Source organism: Megalops cyprinoides, chromosome 5 (assembly GCF_013368585.1).
Source record: "Megalops cyprinoides isolate fMegCyp1 chromosome 5, fMegCyp1.pri, whole genome shotgun sequence".
Lineage (NCBI taxonomy): Eukaryota > Metazoa > Chordata > Actinopteri > Elopiformes > Megalopidae > Megalops > Megalops cyprinoides.
Window position 1 is genome coordinate 30,810,723 of NC_050587.1, and position 23,640 is coordinate 30,834,362.

The 23,640-nt window shown below is 42.5% G+C and overlaps 1 protein-coding gene across 3 annotated transcripts in view; it reads left to right on the forward strand.

Annotated features, from left to right (window-relative positions):
* Window positions 1-23,640, forward strand: part of LOC118778397 (cAMP-specific 3',5'-cyclic phosphodiesterase 4D-like) — a 117,848-nt gene that overhangs the window by 81,727 nt on the left and 12,481 nt on the right. For all 3 annotated transcript variants that reach the window (XM_036529912.1, XM_036529913.1, XM_036529914.1), the window contains 4 exons: window positions 104-140; window positions 370-446; window positions 1,154-1,203; window positions 14,163-14,275. In XM_036529912.1, coding sequence (XP_036385805.1) covers window positions 104-140; window positions 370-446; window positions 1,154-1,203; window positions 14,163-14,275 — 277 coding nt within the window. The remainder of the gene's footprint in view (window positions 1-103; window positions 141-369; window positions 447-1,153; window positions 1,204-14,162; window positions 14,276-23,640) is intronic.

Below are 23,640 nucleotides of genomic sequence, written 5' to 3' on the forward strand. Positions count from 1 at the left end.
ATTAGAAAATATGGTTCTTCTGTATGGAAAACTGCATGTAATCACATGTTTATGGAATGTGTTCAGAATGCCAACAAACAGCTCTGGTGTCTTTTTCTTTCAGCCATGGAGACGACCTGATTGTAACACCATTCGCACAGGTAAGGCCATTAGCCAGTTTACTCATCATAGGCTCAGTGGAACTTTAGCTCAAGAAAAGAATAGGAACCATTTTCATAAAGTATGACTCCTTATAACAGTATACATCAAGGTTCTTTCTTTATTTTTAATTTTTTTTAGTATTAGAGAATAAAATGATTGCTATGTATCAGTTTTTTAAAGACACTGTGATATTATCACTAAATGCCTCTTCTTTCCTGTCATGTTTAGGTACTGGCTAGTTTGAGAACCGTACGGAATAATTTTGCAGCATTAACCAACTTGCAACAAGACAGAGCCTCAAACAAGTAAGTATTGATTATTATAACAAAAAAATGCATAATGAACTCAGTAAACTTCACTGTTCAAGAAAAGCACTTATATGACATATGTGATATGTGCATACATGTTGCACCTTTTCAAATCTTTCCAAAGGAGTGATACATTCATAACACTGATCAGAAAAGAACCATTCTCAGAGCAACAGATTTTCTCTTTCCTTGTTCACCAGAAGGGGTATTTCACAGGCAGAGCCCTGAAGTAAATATTTGTCATGTTATTATTTTTCGTATATGTATTATTTCATAGGAATTCTCAGACATAGGAGAGTTACCATTGGACAGAGCTGAGTGTGTGTATGAGTACAAATAGGCTTGTGCATCTATGTGCACTTGAGTATGTGCACATACGTGTGTATGTATGCATATGTAATGCGTATGTGTGTGTGTGTGTGTGCGTGTGTGTGCGTGCGTATGTGTGTGTGCGTGCGCGTGTTTGCGTGCACGTACAAATATATACATATATACACAGGTGTGTGTATGTGTAAACATGTCTGTGTGTATATAGGTGTGTTTATACATGCATGCACAAGGATGTGTATGTCTATGTATATGCACAAGCGTGCCTGTGTGTGTGTACTGGTATGTGTACTGTATGTCTTCTCACATAGACCACAGAGAGAAAGGCTCATGATGAGGGGAAGAGTGTCAGTTTCTCTCTCTTCTTCTGTCCCTAGGCGGTCACCCATGTGTAATCAACCCCCCATTACCAAGACCTCCTTCACAGGTAAGACTGCCGTCTCTGCATAATGGCTGACAGCACCATATTTTTTTCTTTTTTTTTTTTTAACTGAAGTGTTTTTTTAATCATGCTTTGGTTGATCATGCTATGGACACATGTGCTCTGTTTTGTTTTCTGAGGCAAGGAAAATGTTCATTCAATGCCAAGTATTCTGTTTCTGCAGCTGGGTGATTTACAGCCAGTAAGGTTCTGTGAATTATCACTGGAAATGTTTGCATGTGTGAACACATTTTATGAATGCATGCACAATGTTTTGAGTATGAAGAATAGTCTTGACTGTGGGCTGTGCGTACAGTCAAGATAAATCATGGCGTGCTGTTTCTTTGCAGTTGCAGTGACATACTTTCCTAAAGTGCTGTAAGATTACATCTGAAACATGTTTTCAGCAGTGGATGAAGTACTGTGTTATACCAGAAATGGACTGTAGGGGGAACCAAATTACAGACAAAATGTTTTGTCTCAAGATTTTGAATCCAAGATGGCTGTGATATGCTTTGAAATATTATTATTATATTCATATTCATCAGACACTGCTATTCAAATGGCATATGTGGGTCTGGGTTGTTTTGAAGTAAAATTTTCATTCTCTGCCTTAATAATCTGGGTCAAGCATCACAGTGACTAAGTATGATTTAGGATAATGATTCACATCTCTCCCAGAACTCAAATGACACTGTTCTGTTCTATTAATATTAATATTTCTGTCTTTGTATGTGTATCATTGTAATTACATTTTGAAAAGAAGATACTGTATTTGTGCTACAGATGAAACATTATTAGATGTTGGTCAAGGTCGCATGTCATTTACTCCATGTAAACATTCAGGTCACCAGATCATTTTTATTTGTGCAGTGTTTTACATTTGAATATATTTATAATTGTTATGAAAATGAGTTTTCTCCTTTGTATAGAATACAGTGTAATATGGACCCCTTTGTGTCAGTCAAAAACTTAAACAGCTGTTTTCTAAAACATGATCAACGGTTTATCTTAAAATGCTCACCTAACATACACAGTTTATTGTATCTTGAAATGAATTTTAATATTATATTTTTATATGAGTGTTCTCTTTTACATAACCAGAATTTTAAGTTTTGTAAGTGAAGTAAAGAAAGAAAATGAACCACAGGGAAACTGTGTAGCTAGACATACCGATGCTTGGGATGTTCAACCAAATGCTTCCCTGGGGTTTCGCAAAAATGTCCATTGTAGCTTTTTACCTGGGTCTGCACTGACGTAAATGAGTGAGGGAAGGAAATTCCTTCAGGTCCAGGTCATTTCTGCAGCATGTCTGATCTCCTAGCCAAAGTGACACAGACCGTTACTTGGCTCTCTGTGCCATGCTATGATGTCATACTGGAATTTCAGGAACACCAATGGCATTCTTCACATGAGGAGAGTGATGCTCGTTAATTGTTATGATTCACAATCACAATGCGTGCCATTGCCACTATGCTCTAGCTTTGTGTCACTTCCTGTTGTGAATGTTTGTCTCAGTTACCCCAGGATGTAAGACAAAGTGGCAGAACTTGCTTAAATGAGCTAACCACATTAATGCTGATTGCAGAGGGTCATGTTTATTAGGTTTTCGTATGTGCGTACATTGGTTGTAATTGCGTTGTTGTGGTGACATGTCATCTTTATGCATGATGGAGATCTGTATTAGATGCACATGTAGTAAAATACAGCTCTTCAAAAGAATGTCTAAAATTGCATTTATGAGAATGAAAATCATTGATATTTATTGCAGTACATATTACATATTTGGCATACTTCAGAAGTATTTGATTTCTATTTTGGATCTCATGTACTATTTTCCCTTTTCATGAAGATGGCCAAGGTAAACTGCAGTCTGCATTGCACTGAACTGACCTATGTTCCCAGCCCGCCCTTTCCCAGGACATTAGTGAACGGGTGTCAAATACAAAGTGATCCTGCCAGGTCCGATCCACAGCTGGTCACTACATCCGCTGTGAGAGTAGGACCTCTTCACCCCTCCGTTAACTATTGGCTTGGCCCCGTTGGACTCAGGCCCACTGACTGTGCAGGAAAGCGCCAAGGGAATGTCCCTGGGAAAGAGTAATGCAGCTTTCACCACAGCGTCACCTAGCTGTGGGAGGTTGCATAACTCAAACAATGAGCACCTCCGGCCAGTGTCTGGTTGCACCGACCAAATATTATATTGAGAGCCACACCCCTTCCATGAAGCAAGCCCAGGCTGAACTAGTTGTCAGTTGTCAGCCTGTTGGCCCCTCCCATAGCTCTATGTGGCAAAGCACGTGACCAGGGTCTCACTTTCACCCATACATGCAGGCCCAGGGAGATCAGAGCACAGTGGTCAGCATCACTGTGATGTTCAGATTTCCAGTTTGAACCTGTTCCCCCCACAGCCATGAAGGACAGGCAGGCACCAAGGAGAGTCCAGAAATAGACTCTCAAGAGAGGGAGTTCAGGGGGTTCAACCCTGAAGTGTTGCTCTCCTTAACTTGTAAGGCCTTTCTGACCTGTAAATAAGCAGCTGCATTTGAGTAACTGTTCAGCCAGTGAAGAGACATGTCTGTGCCCTGAGAGGTATTCTAAGTAACTTTCCATTCCTTTTTTTTCATGCGTAAATCGGCTGCTCTCAAGAATCCTATAAATTATGCATCTGTTTAGCCATCTGAACTTTGGCCTCATTTTAACAAAGTATCTCATAGGATTTGAGGATTGAGTAGAGTTCGGGGCTAGTTGATTCATGCCTTCAGTGCCCTCAATGGAAGCTGCCAGTTATCCTTGTCCAAGGGGACGCTGAGAGAGAATGCCATCTCACTCCATTGCAACTGTAAGGCAAACAATGTTCCCAGGAACCATCCAAACGTAACTGTGTAATCTAGGGTTTGGCAGGGGAAACAGGAAGCTGCAGACCTCGGACTGCTCAAACAGGAAGCACACTCTTCATGGTTCACGGGACTAGTCGTTAAGACATAAAGTTCAAAGCCTGACACTGCACTATGAGTGTGAAACATTTAATTTAATTATTTTCCTTCTACTGGTCATGTATTCACAATTAATTTTTATTTTTCAAAACTAAAAACACAAATGAACATGACTAAATATGGATATTGTTAACGATAGCATCGTCCTTAGAAATAAATCCCTTTGATTGTTTAGAGGCTGCACAATCCCCAAAGTGTCATTCAGGTTACACGTGAGAGTGGACTCCTACATGGCATAAATAATTAATAATAAATATAAATAATAAATATATGCAGAAGTTATGGCTTGCATGGTAATAACAATAGGGAAGCGCTGGTCATGGAATCCTGTTTTAATTTTTTGCCAGCTTGTTTTGCTTTAGTTTCTATGCACTCTGTCTTGAACCACTCTGCACCAGTGAACCTCCTTTAGAGGGCATTGAGTTTAGTGCACTGGGTTGTCTCTTTGATTTTCCCAGAGCAGGGTCCAAGGAAGGGGAAGGGGAAGTGGGGGGGGGTCTGAATAATTGTATTATTCCTGTGGGTTCCCGGCCGCAATCACAGACCTGCCTAATTTCTCAAGTATCTGCCAATACGTATTGATTAGGCTCACTCTCATCCGGCTATTTATAGAAATGGCTAAAAATAGATGCAGCTCTCCCCTTTTAATGACACTGCGCAGCCCTGTTGCCTGGCTGCACATGTGTGGGGATGGGAGAATCAGCAGATGCTGAGCGCTAATGCATTTCACAGTGTTGTAAGATAGATGACCTCAGTGGAGCAGCAGTGTGGCCTAGTAGTTTTAAAACGGGACATACAAACAAAAGGTCACCAGTATCAATCAACTGCTGCTGTACCCTTTTGCAAACTGCTTACCCTGAACTGCTCGAATGAATATTCAGTGGTATAAATGGGTATGTAAAATGATATGTACAATTTAAGCTGTCTAAGTCTCTCTGGGTAAGGGTGTCTGGTTATTAGTAATACTGCAGGTGATATTGGTGCTTTATTTGCGAGACTGCAATGCGCTCTTCTCTATTGATGGCTAGAAAGAAACAATTTATGCTTCCAGTTGAGGGCAGACTGGTGAAAGTGGGCCTCTTGTACAGTAGCCATGTCATGCCATTCTGGTTTGTGGCCTCTGCTCAAGGCTGTCGTTAGATGCCTCACGTTTCCTGCCTCGTGTGACATGACTTCTCCCCCTGGTTTCCTCTTCCTTTTTCTTTTGCGTGTGTGTGTGTGTGTGTGTGTGTGTGTGTGTGTGTCTGTGTCTGTCTGTCTGTCTGTCTGGCTGTGTATGTGTGTGCAGATGCTTTTTACCACTACCCACTTCATTTAGAGAGTATGATGTAATGAGGATGAGCTCTGGTGTTCTTTGCCCCAGGTTCCGTCAGGTCTCGCTGCCCATCTTGATCCAGAAGCACCATGGGGCATTATTCCCCGGGATTAAAGCAGTGATTTGCTCTCTCCTGTTTCCTGGAAGAACGATGATGATTGAATTTATGGGGATGAAAAGAAAGACGGTGTTAGAGCTGCATCAGGGTTAAGATTAAGTGTAATCTAATTGCAAACATTGACGCAAATGTAACGTTTGGAGATGATTGGCAATAAATATATGCTCGTCAGCTGGCTCACACAACAGCGGCACTTCCTGCAGCCAGAGGAGTCTGTCAAACAGGGTCTTGCTGGGAGTGTGCATGAAGAATCATTCATTTCACAACTGCATCACAGTTTAGTCAGACCATGACAACGAATGGTTGTTCTTTTAGTCAGCATCTGTGACTGAGGCCCAAATGCAGCATTTGATGTCATTTGAATTCTTTTTTGTATGATATGAAAAATAATTTGTTTTAGATCAAGTGCATATTCTCAAAGATCAGTTTCATTACATTGCCATTCACCAGCTACTGAACTTCACAGGATATTATAAGCTCTAATGGCAAATTCATAGCAACCTTAAATGTTACTTCTTATTTATAGATGTGTTTGTTCAAACGAGTAAAAGTCCATTTGAAATGGCAGATATAATCACTATGTTCCACTACATAGATACAAGCAGTTGTAGATACAATCTTCATGTTTAATCACTGTAATTTGTTCCACAGTATATAGTGATTAATATGAAATAAGATTTCCCTTGTGAAACTACAAACAGTATGTTGGTCCTGTAAGTGGATTAGTCTGTTGTGTTTCTGAGGTAATTAGGTCACACACACGTTTTGATTAAGCAGGGCATGTTCCACCCACCAGTCATGTCCAAGACATTTAAGTCTAAACAGATATCATCTGACTTTAAAGATGTGAAAGGAAAACCATCTACAGCTGAACTGTTCATATTTGTACCAATTTTCTGTAAATCAGATAAACATATTTTTTGTCCAATTTCTTAATATCTCACTAGAGGGTTGATTGCTGAATGCTGTGCTGTTGAACCCATAGGCCTGGCATCCTACCTTGTACCCATTTGCTAGAACACAAATAAACAGGCCTAAATTGAACATACAGTAAATTGTATGACATAGAAACATGTGACATTGATCCTACTAAATGTACCTCAATGCATGAGATCAGTTCCTTCTCAAACAGGGAGCCACATAAGCTGTGTTTTACATTTTAGATTTGCATTTATATTTATTCATTTGGCAGATGCTTTTATCCAAAACAACTTAAAAGTGAGGCAGAGTATAATGCAAGCAAATGTTTCTACAGTTGTAAACAAACAATGGCATAGTGTGAGTGTGTTGGGGGCTGTGACAGTCTGTGGCGCTCCTGCGGTTTCCTGTACTCACAGCCGACCATATTAACTCTGAAACATTTTCAGTTTTGCTACAAAATTTTCAGAATCAGGATAAGTTGGGGAAGCTGATCCTAAATCAGCTGTTTGATGCAGAAAGCCCTCATGGCCTGAGCTGTGTCCCTGCTTCTAGCTCCACTCCGCACCAATACTCCAGTCCGCAGCTTGGCGGCTGCCCAGCTGCCTCTACACCAGAGCGGCCTCGGAGGGCCGGCCTCTGATGTCGCACTAAGCATGAGAAGAATGCCATTGACGTCAGAGAGAATGGCACCCCTGCTCTTGAAACTACAGCCGGGCGATCAGCGAACCGTCAAGGAGGGTGGGGAGAGGCTACGTCCGTTACCGGACTCTCCGAACCTCTCCTCACACACAGACACACATGAACACACAAACACACATACACGTACACACACACACACACACACACACACACACACACACTCACACACTCACACACACACACACTCATCCTTCTCAGTCTCTCTCTCTCTCTGTTTGCGCATTCAAATCCCGGAGCGCCCCCCCCCCCCCCTTAACCTTGGGTCTGAGAGCCTGGGATTCGGGGCGCTGTGGTGACGTGGGGAGGTTGATCCCGGCAGACAAAGGGAGCCTGAGCCCTGTCCGTGTGCAGGCACCGGGCCACCGGCAGGCAGGACAGTGAGTCAGACAGAGCAAACACTGCGCATGACGATGACTTCATGGGGCACCCTCGCTGCATATAATGCACACATCAAAGGCGGTTTCATAAACATAACAAAAGCAGCGACTCCTGGTGTAACAGGAGAGTCTGCGTGCGGCGGGGGCTTTCATTCGCTCATCTGAAACTGTTCAGCATGTGGTCCACTCCTTAACTCAGTTACGCACCCATTTGGAGAGAAACAATTTGGTAAATACCATGAAAAATGACCTTAATAATGTGTGTGAGTGAGCGTCAGTAGGGATGCCTTGTCTATATACGTGGGTAGACATATATACATAAAACTAACCATATACGTATGGACATAAATATGTTACACTGCCCTTAGTTTTAAAGACCTGAGCACCAGTGGGCACCCTGCTGTGTTGGATTTACCGGAGAGCGTAACATTTAAGTGGAACCAACAGGATGCATCGTCGTGCTTTATCAAGTCATGCTGAGCGGGATTAATTCGGAGCGCTACCATCTGAAGGTAATGCACGCTGCACTTGGGCCATGCGTAATCCCTGTGACGCACTGGTGTCAGCGGAGCTCTGTTTTATACGTGTGGTTCCTGACCCCGCTGATCTTGTTAAGAGGCTTTGAGCAATCTCACGGAGGGGCACAGCATTTTTGATGTGGCTCAAATCGGACAACGGGTGTCAAAAACAGGATATTTATTTACTTGTTATTTATATTTTTTTTTACCAAGAGAGGCCCTATTCCCTTATGCATACATATCTTAAATCATCTGAATGGCGGCTGCGGAGGGCATGTGTTCACAAGTCTCCCGACAAGCCAGCCGCTTGAAGCGTCCCGCGCTGTCTCTCTTCCTAAGCCTCCGTCTCGCTTTCGCTTAACAGTGGAGCGTCCCGCACAGCACACATGGGCAAGCGGTCGCTCGTTTCGCTGTGAGGTGTGTCAGCAAGCATTTATGGTTTTAACTTAAGTCAGACTCCCTCTGCAAAGGAATGCACAATAAGCATACACAGTCTGTTTGCAACCGTCCTGTCCTTTCATAGCCCGCTTTCATGTTCGGAAGAGTTAACACACGAGCCGACATTGCAGCTTGACTTTGAAAGTCTGCACAGGGGGAGTAATGAAGTAACCCAAATTTTTTTTTTTATTCAAGCTTTTCACAAGAGGTTTTCACACGTCATACCTCCCTTATGAAACCTCTCATTAGATTCGTTGATGACAGCCTTACACAATAGAGCAGAGAGCAGCGGCTTGTGTCATTCATTATTTCTGGTAAATGGATTGAAAAGCTTTTGTGTCACTCCACCTGTCACAGATAGCATCTCTACAATGACAGGGATCTAGGTGAATAGGGCCTTTCACCTTAAGGTGTGGTACGTTTTTTGCATTGATCTCTCAGTTGGCTTTGTTTCCAGCTGAAAAATAATGCTTTTAAACAGCATTATGTTTGCATAAGGAATTGTTCAGACTGATCAGTTATGTTATACATTTCTTCAAAAAGGGAACAAGTCTCCCTATTTCATCTAATGTGGTAAAACTGCATGTATTAAGTATACAATTGGTCTTCTTAAAATTGTTGATGTGAGTTGAAAAAGGTCCAGAATATAGGTGATGCATGTTGAAACTCTTGCCAAAAATCCTCTCAGATTTCATATGTTAACATGAGTGTATGACCTCCTAAAGTGAGGAAATCAGAAAAATGCTTTTTGTTAGCATAGCAGAGCCGTTTTTCCCTAAGGCTTGAGTTCAGCGATCAGGTTGTTCTGTACGGCGGCTGTATCTAACATTGCCCTCATTAAGGTGTCATGACTTGAAGTTCACCTTTAAACAGGATGTGGGGGAAAGATACTCCAGTTTCAGTGAGGAAACGACGCAGCTCATGCCTGCACAGTAACCAGTGTGTGCATGGCTTTTCCGGGGCTTCATCTGAAACAGGGTCTCTCTATCTCCCAAAGTGACGGCAGGAGTCATAGGTCTTATGCACGCTCATAAATGAGGCCAATTGCTACGTCTGCACACGTGTGAGGGCGGCAGTGTGGTGCAGCGGGTAGGGAACTGGGCTTGTAACCGGAGAGGTACAGTGCTGAATACGCTGTGGGGCACTGAAGGTCTACCGTTATGCAAGGAGCCTGACCTGAAATTCTTTAGTGAATATCCATTTGCGTAAATGGATTTGAAGAAGGAAGAAAAATGCCAGCTATGTAAGACTGCCACTAAACAGATAATGTAGTAATTTGGGGTTTTTTTTTATCCAGCAGCAAATAACATCACTGTTAAAACCTGCATCATACAGGCAACTGTAAGGCGTTATATCACGTTTCATTGGCAAGGTGACATGGGACTGGTGTTTTGGGGCCTTGTTGAAGGTGCACGTGGGACAGAGTGGAGAAGTGCTTGAGCTACTAATGACCGTTGCGTGACATTGATTTAACAACCATGAATAAGATGTTAGGACATATTACTGCTGTATACTTGGCATGGAAGATGTAAAGCAGAACAGAGGCTGTTGTGTGGCGAGTAAATAATTACCTAGAAAATCTTTCACTTTCAATGGTACTTTTTGTCTGATGTGACATCATCTAAGAATAGAATTGAAGAACATGCACAGAACCGCTGTGAAAAGTGTGCAAATTCATGATGTATTTAATGCAGTCTAACTTTTTGTAGTAACACCATTGATGATTGTGTAAGTTGCTAGTAAGTAAGTACCACTACTTTTGAGTTGTTATTCACTAGAATTTCTCACTGCTGTGAGTAAAGCTGTTTGATTAAACTAACTCCATCTGTCTATGTTATTGCAATATGCATCAAATTCAGTGCAGTGTTTTGGGAGAATTGGCCCTTGCACTTTTCCCTCATAGATAAGACTTTTGTGTGAGCACAGTTAAGCAGTTTTTTGCATATATGGACTAGATAGTCAGCTCGGTGTGCGTTATATTGAAAATTTTGCGATTACTGAAGCTGCAAGTATTCTGATTTGCAGGTTCCTCATGAACATTCTCAAAGGGGTGCGGTCTAACACAGAGCATGCATAGTCAGGAATGCAGACACCACTGGAGCCTCCCGCTACCAACTAGAACGTCCTAGATGGAGGATTAAAGTAGCTGAGTGTCTGGACATAATACAGTACCTGTAAGCTTATTTCCATCACCGCTGGCTCACCCATGGTCAAGTAAGACACAATGCACATGCAAAATCGTTCAACAATACAACAATGGCGCTATGTGCGTACGAAAAGCTGTGTGCGTAAAAGTGTATTGTTGTGCTAAAACTGTTGGAAATGCAGATATCCTTTATTAGTGATCAGTATAAATGCATACACTCTGAGGTTTCCCAGGCCCTTTGACATACAGACTCACACACCCCTATTCCAGACTTGCATATCAGTGAAGTGGTGCGTGGAAGGGCAATGCCCAGTGCTATTACTGTGGATATCTAACTGGTTATGCCTGGCTGTAAGCAGTAGTGCTGTGAAATGAGGAAATTATCTGGTGCATCTGCCTAAGATACAGGATGTGTGCTTGTGATCATTTTCAAGCATATGGGTGGCTTGAAGGAAGAAAGGGGTCTTAAATAAACGCAGTGATCAAATTCTCAAAAATTGGCCTGCATACCTGCATGGAGCACTCCAGCATTGATACCTGGGCTTTGATACTGGTGTTGTTATTTATGGTCGACAATGTCACGTATGTTTTTAATTTTGCTGGATGAAATACCAAGATAAGCACTGGTACTGGCATATTGGTTTTCCTTTCATTTGTAGCTTTCCCTTTCATTTATGTATTTTATAAATCCCTTTTTAATAATGTGATTTCAAAAATTCATTAGTACAGCCTGATATGAGATATCATGTATAGAAATAAACATGGATGATGGTCATATGCACATTAAGTATTCCAACGATGGTATGTAAACACCTTAATCCAAAAACCATGACCCAAGTAAGGATGTATTCCAGTTATGAGAAACCTGATTAAGATGTGTTACACATTCCACCAGTAAATGGAATATTGAGAGCACCCTATTTGTAATATTCCTCCTATAAGCTTCCACTGTGTCTTCACATGTTCAGGGTTTTGCTAGTAATCTGAAGTCATAGTCCACCTTTTCGCTAGCTGTCATGGTCAACAAAAAGGCTTGCGTTTTTGGAGCAACGAGGAGACAATATTGCTGTTTTGCAAAAGTGCTAAGAAAGCAACACAAGATCATGCAAAAAGTGAAAATTGCCCGAGTCGTTCTCCCAGATTAGACAGTTAGCAGGAAAATTCACGCTTGTCCTTTACAGTGCTTATTTGGTATACTCTGATTACTATATATACAGGAATATTAGCAAAGGTGCTATTTCATGGCGTGTGTAACAATCATATTAAAAATATCAAAATATGACCATAAACCAGTAAATTCAGCCAATGTTGTGATCTGAGAATGATTTTTCATAGTTGTAGAGTTTCATCCGTATGGCATAGATGTTAAAGTGCTTTAATGTGCATGTGGGGGTTATATATTCAAATCCCAGACAATGCAGTGTTGTTGTACTCTGAGGCACTTTACCTTATTTGTTTTGTTTAAAAAAAAAAAGAAAAGAAACTAAATGTGTTAGACATGAAAGTGTGTTATATTAAACGTCAATCTCAGGCTTCAGCCCATGCACCTCCACAGCAGTCACGTTGGTAACCAAACCATTCATTAATGGGTTTTGCAAAGGTGACATTTTCCATAAATAGGATGACATTGTGGAAAGACACACTGAGTGGCATGGTATGATCTGGAAGCGGATTCTATATTTAGGCTGGACAAATATTTGATACGGCCCTGCGGTAAGGGTTTGATGACATAACAATTCTAAATTAACGGAATATGGTTTAGCTCTGTCCATTGAAGGCAGCACTGTGCTGGTAATATTGGTGTGGTACTCCATGTATGGTAGCCTAAAACAGTGGTGTGGGTTTGCTTGTACTGATAACATGAATGTGCTACATGAAATCTTAGATCAATACAAGATTGCTGTCAATGACTGACATGTGTTTTTTCTGTCACCAGATTTTACTAATTATGACCGTGTCCCTGTAAAATGTTTTGATACTTGCTCACTTTGCTCACTTTGTTCTTTCACACCAAAGCTGTGTAAGAAAACACTTTAACTGTAACAAAAAACTGTGTGGTCAATTCCATTTCATTTCAGTCAATTCAGGAAATAAACTGGAATTCAATTCACCAATTGGGAAATCTAAAATTTCAATTAATGTTCTTCTTTCCAATTTATTCCTTGAACCTCTTTCTATGAATCGACTGAATTAAAATGGAATTGACCAAAACTCTAATCTGAGGTATTATTATATTTATATTAATTAACATCATTATCTGGTAAGAATACATTTGAATAACATTACTCTATACCAACTTCATAACATTAATGTACTAATGAGTCCTGTCTATATCTATTAAACTATACTTGTGCACAAATACTCTGAGTCTGTTTTGAACCCTTTCTTTTTAGTGAATAGTGAATGTTAACATAAATCTCATTGTAAATAAGACAGCGCTCAGATAGCTTGTGTAAATGTGTATGCCAATGTTCTGTAGTAAGAATGGAGGAGTGCCTTTCGACGGAACACACTCAGTGACTGGGAAGTAGGCCTCTGTGTGCGACTCCGGCTCCAGCTTCAGATCCAGGCCGGCTATTGGCTCCACCCCAGCCCTTCTCTGCGCTGCGCTCTCCAGCTTTAGGTTGTGCTCCAAAGGAAGCTGCACTCATGTTTGGCTACATGACGCCTCACACGCCGTGCACTGCAACCGAAGGACCGAGCAGAGAGTGATTTATCTGCCCTCCGCCGTCTTACCGTCGGCGGGCTGCTGGACCGTCCCCCCACCCCCCCTACCCCCGCCCCAGCCTCTCCCCACGCTTCCCCTCTCTTGTCCCTGCTGCAGGAGGCTGAAGAAACAGGAAACGAGACCGTCGGCTATCGTTACCCACTCCGCATGGAGCACTGGGCTCCCCGGAGACAGTGCCGAGGCACGTCTCCTTTGTTGTGGCTCTGCATAATTAAACGCCGCCGATCCTGAGAGAACTTCCCTGGACGTCCCGAGACAGCATGGGCGCTTTCGCGAGGTGGATTTTCGTCCCGTTCCAGGACCGGAATTATTTTTGGCTGGAAAAGGGGAATTTCGGGTCGGATCACTGAAAAACTGTTGTTTGTGACTCTGTGTGTGTGATCTGTTTTCCCCTGCCAAGGGTACCTCTGCTGTAGTGTAACCCGCGGATGCCTGTGTTGAGCTTTTCCTCACTGTGATACTGTTTCACTGGGATCCCTGCACCACTGTGGACTTTGGAGGGAAGAAGCTGCCGGGGGTTCTTGCTTTTTTTGTGTTTGTCTTTTTTTTTTTCCTCTGGAGGTTTTGTACTGCAGTATGAAGAGTCACCCATGTGTCCACTCTGGGCATCCCGACATGGCTGTCTATGGCATGGAGGACCCGCTGGAAGCCTCTGTTAGCCCCGTCAAGCGTCTCAAAACTGACCACCCCCTCCCCTGTCTCCTTCCAGAGGAGGCCTACCAGAAACTGGCCACCGAGACCCTGGAGGAGCTGGACTGGTGCCTGGACCAGCTGGAGACACTACAGACCAGACACTCCGTCAGTGAGATGGCCTCCAACAAGGTAAGGCAACCTTCAGCACATCTTCTGCCCCCCCCTCCCACCCCCTCCGTCCCGCCACCCCCCCACCCCCATCCTCTGTATATGTCTGTTTACAGTTCCCACCCCCACCTCAACGCTCCCCCCCCCTTTGCTGGAAATGTAGGACTCAGCACGTTGGTCCTCAGATAGAAGGTGTAGTGCGGGCTTTGTTCTGAGTGTCAGTGTGGCTTCCCTGGGTCAGCAGCCAACTGTGGCTGGGCAGATTCACACAGGTGCCTCACGAGGCACCAGGCGGTCTGCGCGAGCATCTCACGCAGAACCAAGATGGCCGCCCCAGGGAGGCAAGTCGCAGGCAGACGCACACACATGTATGTGCTTGATGTGAGCTGCCGCTAGCGTCCGCCCCGCCGCGAGGGCTTCCCAGACGCGCAGAGAGGGGAGGGGGGTGGGGGGGTTTGCCGAGCAGCTCCGCCACCTCACGATGTGCCACTGCATTAGGCACAATGTGTTTCTGTGTAAGTACATGTGTGTTTGCCGAGGAGTGGGGGGGGGGGACTGGGGGGGTTTGAGAGAGCGAGAGATGCACAGCCTGTATGGGATTGTGCATGGCATCTGTCTCCCTCACGCTGACTAGACCTTTACTTGAGACCAAGGGGACTGTGTTAGCATTTGTGTATTGGTTCTCTGTCACGATGCATCTTGCTCCCTGCAAACCACACAAGCTGGGTTTTCCCAAGGCAGAGATGACATGTTTTGTGCGACACGTTGTTGTTTACAGGCTTCGGTTTTGGTTTTTTTTGGGGGGGGGGGGTGGGTGGAGAGAGAGAGAAACACCTCTGGCTGTCTGCTGATGCTGCTTCGTATGGTAATTGCGAGAAAATGACGAGGCCGTATCGGAAGGGAAGAATAGGGTTTTCAGAGGGGCTGCTGGCTGACTGGGTGAACTGAAAGGTAGCCCCCTGACAGAGGCGGCCGCCAGTATATCGGCTGGCTTGTCGCAGCCGAACTGAAGGTCATGCGTCTGTTGCCACAGTTTTGACCAGATCCCAATGTGCATTCCAGTCACGCGCCGGCTGCCTAAATGACACTTAGAGGCAATTATACCGCACATTTTTTTTCCCTTTTTACAAAACGTAATATCTTCTAGTGCCAAACATCTGTCAGTTTTTTTCTGCTGCCATAGGTATACCCCCACTTAATTAAAACCAAAAGCGTTAATAAACCTTGAAGAAAAATATAAACACTTTCTTTTTTTCTGCCCAAGATCATGACGAAGAGCTAGATTGTGGTGCACTAATGTGATCCTATGTCTGCTAATTTTGTTCTGTGTTTGCTATATCTGCTAATGCTGTCCTGCTATGTGTCTACCAATGTGTTTCTATGTCTAATGTCCTGTGTCTGATAATGTGGTACTGTGCCGATTTTGTGGCGTTTCACACACGTCGGCTATACTGGACTATGCCACTTGTGTTAGTGCCTAATGGTGTTATTTTTGTTCTCTGCTGTGGAAAGAATATGCTCATTGAAGACAACAAAGTAATCTAATCTAATGTTATCTAACACACACACACATCTTTATCAATGAAGACATATATACACACACACAAACAACACTGTTGATCATGTCCAACCTTAAACTGAAATAGAGTGCATTTGTAGGGCAAAGGCATTGTTGTTGCTGAATGTGTTGTTGTTGATGGTGTTGTTGTTGGTAGTATAATGACATTGATGTTCTGTTGAAGGCTATAATGCTGCTGAAATATATGGCTTAATGTGTGAATCCAGAGTAATCACTTGTTCACTTGAACAGAGGAAAAACAAACATGGTGGTTAGTGTCTCAGAAAGCCTTTTTCCTGCTGTCACTGAAAAATCTATACCCCCTGATTTTGTGCAGTCTTTTATGAATCACTTACGCCTTACTTGCATGGAAATTATTTGTAGGCTTTGCCTTTGTGTGGATGCTCCAACATAGGTGTCATGGCAGGTTTACAAAGAAATGTCATTTTAAAATAGGTAGAAACCTACTTGGAGTTGTTCGAATTTGCGGCAGGCCTAAACGCAACAAATGGCTTTTGTTTGTGCCGCAGAACAAGCTTCCCTCAAGGGTGATGTCATATGGAATGTCATGTAAATTTTGCATGTCACTGAAAATGTAAAACATGTGTACTCCCTTGCTACACCGCTTTAAAATACCGTCTCTTCAGCCCTTCACACATAGCGATATGTTCCCTCCATATATATATAGGTGCACCAGCATGTTGTTTGTCGTCGGTGAATATGTAACAGGTTCCTGTAAGACTGGGCAGTTTGCTTCATTCATTGTGTTTTATTCTGGCCTCATGCAGTTAGATAAACCCCAGCCTGAATGGCTTATGTGCATAATGCCATTGTCTCATTCTTGCCTTGCCTCTTTTTCATTTAGTCCTGGCTACAGGATTTGTTTGATATGCCACATCTCGCAGCATTGGAGCATATGAAGGTGTTATCCGAATTTTTTTTTTATTTAAAAAAAACAATTGTCTAAAGGTTTGTTATATAACCATCTCCAATGCATTCGGGCTCCCGACGCAGGACGCAATGGAATAGACTTCGCCAGTCTTTCTAGGAACAGATTAACTGATTTTGCCGAGAAGCGCTGATCTACTGATCTTTTCTCCCCTCTTCTTTAGGAATGGTTGCCACTCATGAAAACACCATTGTCCGGTGGGACACACAGACCCTCTCTTTGTGTCCCAGCACAGCAATTGCATGTCTTATTCCCCGATCCTCTCCTAAGCACATACCCTTCTGAAAGATCTCATTTTTTGCATCGTTTGCATTTAAACACCGAACTGCATGCGACATAATAGCATGTCAGTTTTCATCTGTCCGTTTCTTGGAACCCAAGACTTCTAGTGAGAAAAGGGATTTTTAAAAGCTCTTAGATGATATATGTCATAAGAGTTTTTGATGGTTGCGCAAGGTATATACGCTTTTTATCCTTGCGAAGGACATGTTTGTATGTTTGTTTAATACCCATAAAGCTCATCTTTAAAACGTGATATTTCATTTAAAAAGGGAAACAGTTTACTGTGAAGAAAAAAAACTGATGCTTCCTCTCATACATTTTCCTGCAAGTCCAAACCAGTCTCTTTGATTCTGGATGAAAATCTCTCCCTCCAGCCCTTTAACAATGCCTGAAAAAAGTTATAAAAGGCCATCTACTGCTGACAAGCAAGCTTCTTACTAGAGGATGTCTACTGTAGGCTACATTTCATGTTGAATGGTTACACATATCCTACTGTTCTTTACATGTTACCAGAATTTTTGTTTGTCAAAAGTACACTCAGTCTACTGTTTCAAAAATAATTTTTCCTTATAGATATAGATTCCATATAGATATTTCCAGATATTTAGTATATTTAACCTTTATTCGCTGATAGCAATTATTCAGAATGGTTAATATTTGTCTCCTCTTGTTTCAAAGTTAACCCCCTGGCATGTAGCATGCATTGAATAGAATAAAATTTATTGCTCATAAGTGAACACCGAACACAAAAATAAACATAATATTAGGACATTAATTAGAAACCCTGATTAAAGACTTAAAGTCTATACCTCCTACCTACAATTCAAATACAGAATCACAGTGGAGGAAGTGTGAAGTGTTTATTTTTGTTTTGTTTTTCTTTTTTAAGATAAAAATAGCACTCACTGCTTGTTCTGCCAACTCTTCACCAACAGACACAAGGCAGCAACAAATAATATGAATGGCTGCACATTCAAATATCAGAACAAACATGATGATACCACCTGCCCTTTATAAACATAAATCAGCAATCTCAAAACACTAAAACGTATAGTCTAAAAAATATCAATTTTATGAATTTGAGGTCAGGAGGCCTGTTAACAACGAGTGAAAATAGCGATCTTTCTCTCAGTCACAGGAACTCTGAAGTGTCATCTGAAGGGTAGTCTTTCACAGTGAGACTGCAAGGGGCGGGAGGAACCTCTCATAATAAATACAGTATCTTCTGGAAAGGACTTTTCGGCAGAGTGATTGTACTCGATGCTCCGCTGTTTCCACCGTTTTGCTACTTTGCAAAACTGCTTGTCCGCAGTTTTTTGTTTTTGTTATTATTTTGCTGTTACTTTAAAAGCACACTCTACTTGGCTCTTGTGTGCTGCTCTTAGAATTTCCGGATAAAACTCTGGAGCCTCCTCAAATCAACTAATCAAGCCATGAATCAAATTTTATTTGTTGTAGTGCATTTTTTTATAATTGTCACAAAGTAACCTAGCGAATTTCCCACAGTACCAGTGAAAAGTTTCAACATGCCTTTATTTTTATCTTTATTTTCCACATTTTAGAATAATAGTAAAGACATCAAAACTATACTAAACTAAATAACATAATTGGAATTATGTGGTGACCAAGAAATATCAAACAAATCGAAACTATGTTGTATTTTAGAATTTTCAAAGTAGCCAAAAAATATTTTTTAAAATTATTTTTTTGGAAAGAAATTCATACAGAGGCATTAACTTCATTATTGATATTTGTCCAAGAAACAAATTTCAAGCATTTAAGCATAAGTCTTCAGATCAAAATATGTTGTTTCCCATTATCTTAATCAGGTGTGTCCAAACATGTGACTGGTACTGTATATGTATGTATATGACAAGCATGTGTCCATCATGTCAAAGGAGAAACAATTGTTGTGCATTTAAGCTTTTTAGTTTTAATTTTTTAATTTCTTTCCAGTGTATTCCATTTATACCAATTTCATGGTGCCGTGACAGCTTCACAACATGTTTTTCTTTCTGAATTTGATCTTCAGAAGGGTCTTTACATGTAGGGGAACTGACTAGTAGCTGCCTAGAATCTCATTTCTTATAAGTGTGCCCACTCGTGCCTCTGCCCCCGGTGGTTATTGGGAAGGCCCAGTGCATTGAAGTGAAGCCTGGCATGAAACGTTTTTACAAGTTATGAGTGTGTTTGCCCAATGCCTCTGAGAGGGACATGCAGTAGGTGACGGCAGCGTCCTGTGGGCTTAGATTCTGACGTTTGTAATCAGGGCCAGAAAGGTCAGGGGGAGAGACCACAATCGAGGCTCTGGCTGTGATTTCGTTTGCTTTGGCCGTAATTATGTTTGGGTTTCGCGGGCAGTGGGGCGCACAGGGCCAAGGCTGCCCCCTCAGACTCCAGGCTGGGAGGTGGCCAGCTGCTGTTGTGTGTTTATCGATGTCGCCCGAAGCCGTTGCGGCTGCTCTGTCCACAAAAGACAAAAAAAAAAAGAGAATGGCCAGAGTTTGGAGTCAGGGAGTCATCTGACCGAGGGAAAGCATCTTAGTAAGACAAAGGGTTATTTCTTGTTCTTGGTTTTATCATGATTGCTTATTTGGTGTAGCTGAAGCCGCTATTATGCAGGCATTTCCTTGTGTAGACTCTGCATTGCAACAATAGATATGCTGGCCATGAACAAAGCTATATCAGTATGGAAAATTGTGCATAATATTTGAGAGCGCGGGGGGGGGGGCAGACACTGTAATCGATTGACCCAGGAGTATAGTCAGTGTATTAAAACAATCCATCCTGAGTAGAAATGTGAAGGCCAGCGCAGAAAGATTTTTGTGTCATTGCTGGTAAATTTGTGGTGTCCCTCCTCTGTGGAAAGGTATAGGTCAGGTCAAATTCACCCACAGAAAGCCTCATAAATGCCTCCTTGGCTCAGAGCGTGCATTTTGGGGAGGAACGAAAAATGAACTGTCTGGCTTGAGAATGCAGGCTTGCAGACCTTTTGTTTTCATGGTGCGGTGAACACGCGCCATGGGCAGAGAGCCTCTGAAGGGCATTGATTTCCGTGCCTCGCAGCTGCCATGGGTTGGGGAGATTGGGGCGGGGGGTGTGTAGTCAGTGGTGGTGTTGTAAATGACCAGCTGCCTGAACCCGCACAGAGCCCCCCCCCCCCCCCCCCCGCCACGCACTGTGACGTATCCCTGCCCCTGGCCTACTTCTCCTCCCCAGTGTGTGTTTGTGATGGTGGCGCTCCGGAATCTCCAGCATCGGCTTGTTGAGAAGCATGCTGATGAGCGGCGAGTCGTGGTGGCGGACAAGCCCGAGCAGGAGCCGCCCACCACGCAGCCCGCATGCTCCCTGTCTCCATGGCGACAGGCACAAAGCACAGCAGCTTGCAGCGGCCGCAGGTGTGCGCAGGCAGGCCAGCGGGACCCTGTGGGAGAGGTGCGTCCTCCAAGGGTTGAAAAGGTGAACCGTACACCACCTGGTTGCGTACCGTTTTTGGCGGAAGCAGAGAGAGCTGCCACGCGCCATACTGAATCATCACGTGCCTGTCGATGGTCTGTGACGGGCAAGTTGGGCGGAATGGGTTTGCATGGAAAAAAACGTCTGCCTTCTTAGCGCATATTTTCAGTTAAAGTAACCAAAGTAACCCCGTTGGTCTGGTTGGCCCTTATATCGGTCTTCAGTGAAATGAGGTGCCTAGAGGGGTAATAGCAGGACAGGGCATAGCTTTCAGTCATGTGATCCTATTTTAGCAGCTTTGTAGACAGTTTAGAAGTCCATGTTTTGAAATCAGTGGGTGTGAGAATACCATTCAAAGCAACAGACGCAGAGCTGAATTGGGAAAGTTTGCAAATGTGTAAATGTCACAGAGCACCGAGCGAGAGTTTGTATGTGTACTGGCTTTTGCTTTAGAAGGCTGATCAGAAATGAAGAGAGGCACTCAAAAATAAAACAAAAAAATCTTTTCTGATGGGGCAAGATTTTATGGCATTATGAATGCCTAGTCTGACATGGTGACCGTCGTGAAAGACAAAAAATCGTGTAGTCTGAACCCGGCATTAATGAGCTATGACTTCTAATTTGAGGACCTCCTATATAGTCGATCCAGACAAAGAAATGACCCATTGTTGTACTATTTGAACTGAGTAAATCACATACCTTCCATTGTGTGTTTTACACTTACCAAAAAGCTTAACCTGCAAAGAGCTATACAAAGCAGTACTTTTTTCATGTGAAAACAAGAAAAAAAAATGACAGTTTGCTCTTTTGAAATTATGGCATTATGGGTACGTAATCATCAAATAGTTGAGCAAGGTGAACATGACGCGAGTTGAACTTTTCGACAGCGTGACGCACATGTTGAAAGTGCATGAGAGTGGAGCAACAGCAGAAGTCATACAGACTTACTCTTACTGCTGTGAAAGAGGGCAGTCGAAAACCTCAGACGCTGTCAAAACGCCGTCCCGTATCCCCTTGCTGCCTAGCATGCGGTCGAAGCACCTGTCTGCAGAGAGTGTTTTTACAAGACTAAGGCGTCGTTCACATGTCTGCGGGGCTCTGTGGTTTCCCTGTGCTGGGATGCAAAGCAAAAAAAAAAGAAAGAAAGAAGAAAAAAGAAACTAAGATGGTAATCATGGGCTGGGTCCTCTAGTGTGTTACCACAAACATTCCCTCCCAGTCTTTTAACAGCCATGCATGACTGTCCTCGCCAGACACCCAGCCCTTTCCATGTGACCTTTCAGTGGCCACCACTGCAACAGCATGACCACAGAGGAGCAACCGCTGCTGAGCGCCACTAGGACCACAGATAGGCCTGAACTGTAAAGAATCAAAAATCAGAATCATAACCCATTCAAAAGCCCTGATGGCTGCTTTCGTCAAACATCACAGCACAGAATCCTGCTCTCTCTCTCCCCCTCCCAAAATGGGTAGTCATTTCTCACACATAGTAGAACTGTGGCATCTCCACCATGAAGCAGTAATGTTACATTTTTGTCTTTTTTTTTTAATCCGTTCTTTCGTTTGCCCTGTTTAAGGCCCTGCTAGTGGCTGTTGCCTGTCTTCATTGATATTTGGCTCTCTCACCCCCATCACTTTAATTGACTTCTTGCTTGTCAGATCAAGCTCTGTAAGATGGAGGCTTTCTGGAATGAAGCGAATTAGCAGACTTTGTGCCAATATAATTTAATAACAAGAGAATTTCCTCTTGCTGTTCTGAGTTATTCCTGTCCCCATAATTCACTGTCAAAATCATTACTTCAGGGAATTCTGAAGTAACTTATTTATATCCAGAGGGGAGCTTGTTTTAAGTAATGAGTCCCCAGTCCTTGTAGAAGAACAGGTAGGTACATGAACGTCTACCAGAGCAAAGACAACATTCAGATCGTTTCAGTTCTCCGGATTGACTTGACCTGATTTCGATGATTAAGGCCTGCATTGCCTGCAGCTACAGTATTACTGTGATTATCTTTCTTAGAAACAGGGAACATGTCACATTATAGTCAGTGTATTTATATGGCTAAATGTGTGTTTGGGGCAAAACAACAACTGTGTCAAGTGTGAGTCTACTAGACCAATTTTCTCTTGATGCTGTGCAAAATAAGAAATATGTTTAACGAGCTCAAATTCAAATCGTAACAATAATATAAGGAAACGTACAATGTAATTGTTACTAAAATATAATCATACTGAAATACATCACATAGAATAGCATTATATTGAATAGGGAGTAAATAATTTTTTGTGTGCAACTTAAAGTAAGGTGTTCAAATCATGCTTTGTTTTTCTGCTGTGTATGTGTGATACACTGCTGAATACATGTAAGTATGTACTATTGCAATGTAAATAGATTTTGTATTTACTTTTTTACTGCAACGGGTATTAATATATAATACTTTTTTCTTAAGGGTAAGACATTTGTACTGTATGCGTAGGAGAAAATAACAAATTACATTGACATTTGACATTTGTAAATTGTACAAACCATCTATTTTAAAACAATTAAAACCCATGACAGCACAGCATAAAAAAAGCTGTAGGCCAACTGAACAAAACAACCGTTGCAAAATCAGGTGTGTAGGAAAAAAAAACTTGTTCCATGACGATTATAATTTTGCCTATGTAAAGGAAGCAGATTGGGCAGCAGGTTCAGTGATTCACTACGGCTGTATTAAGTGGCGCTGAGTATCCGTGAGTCTTAATCTGCGCTCTCTAAATAGCAAGCCCCCTGATGAAGGAGATGAAAGGGGCTGGCAGTCGGGGGGTATGGCAGTGCTACCTCCCATCGTGAGACAGGAACCACTGATGCCTTGCTTCAAAGCACCTGCTCCAACCACATTGACGTCATTGTCGGCATGTTTGTGTGACTGCTGGGTTTATGAAAAAAAAAAGTAAAATGCCTCACATTATCATTCATTTATTATAGATAGGGAGAGCTCAGAATAAACCCACCAGTGGGTAATTGAACAACGAAGGTGAACCTAGTAATCATAACACAATCAGCGCACTGCAAATACATTTTAATGTGATAATTGTCAAAAAATGAAGGAAACCTTATTTACTGTATGCTGCATGTAGTTAACTCTATTCAAATTGAAATAC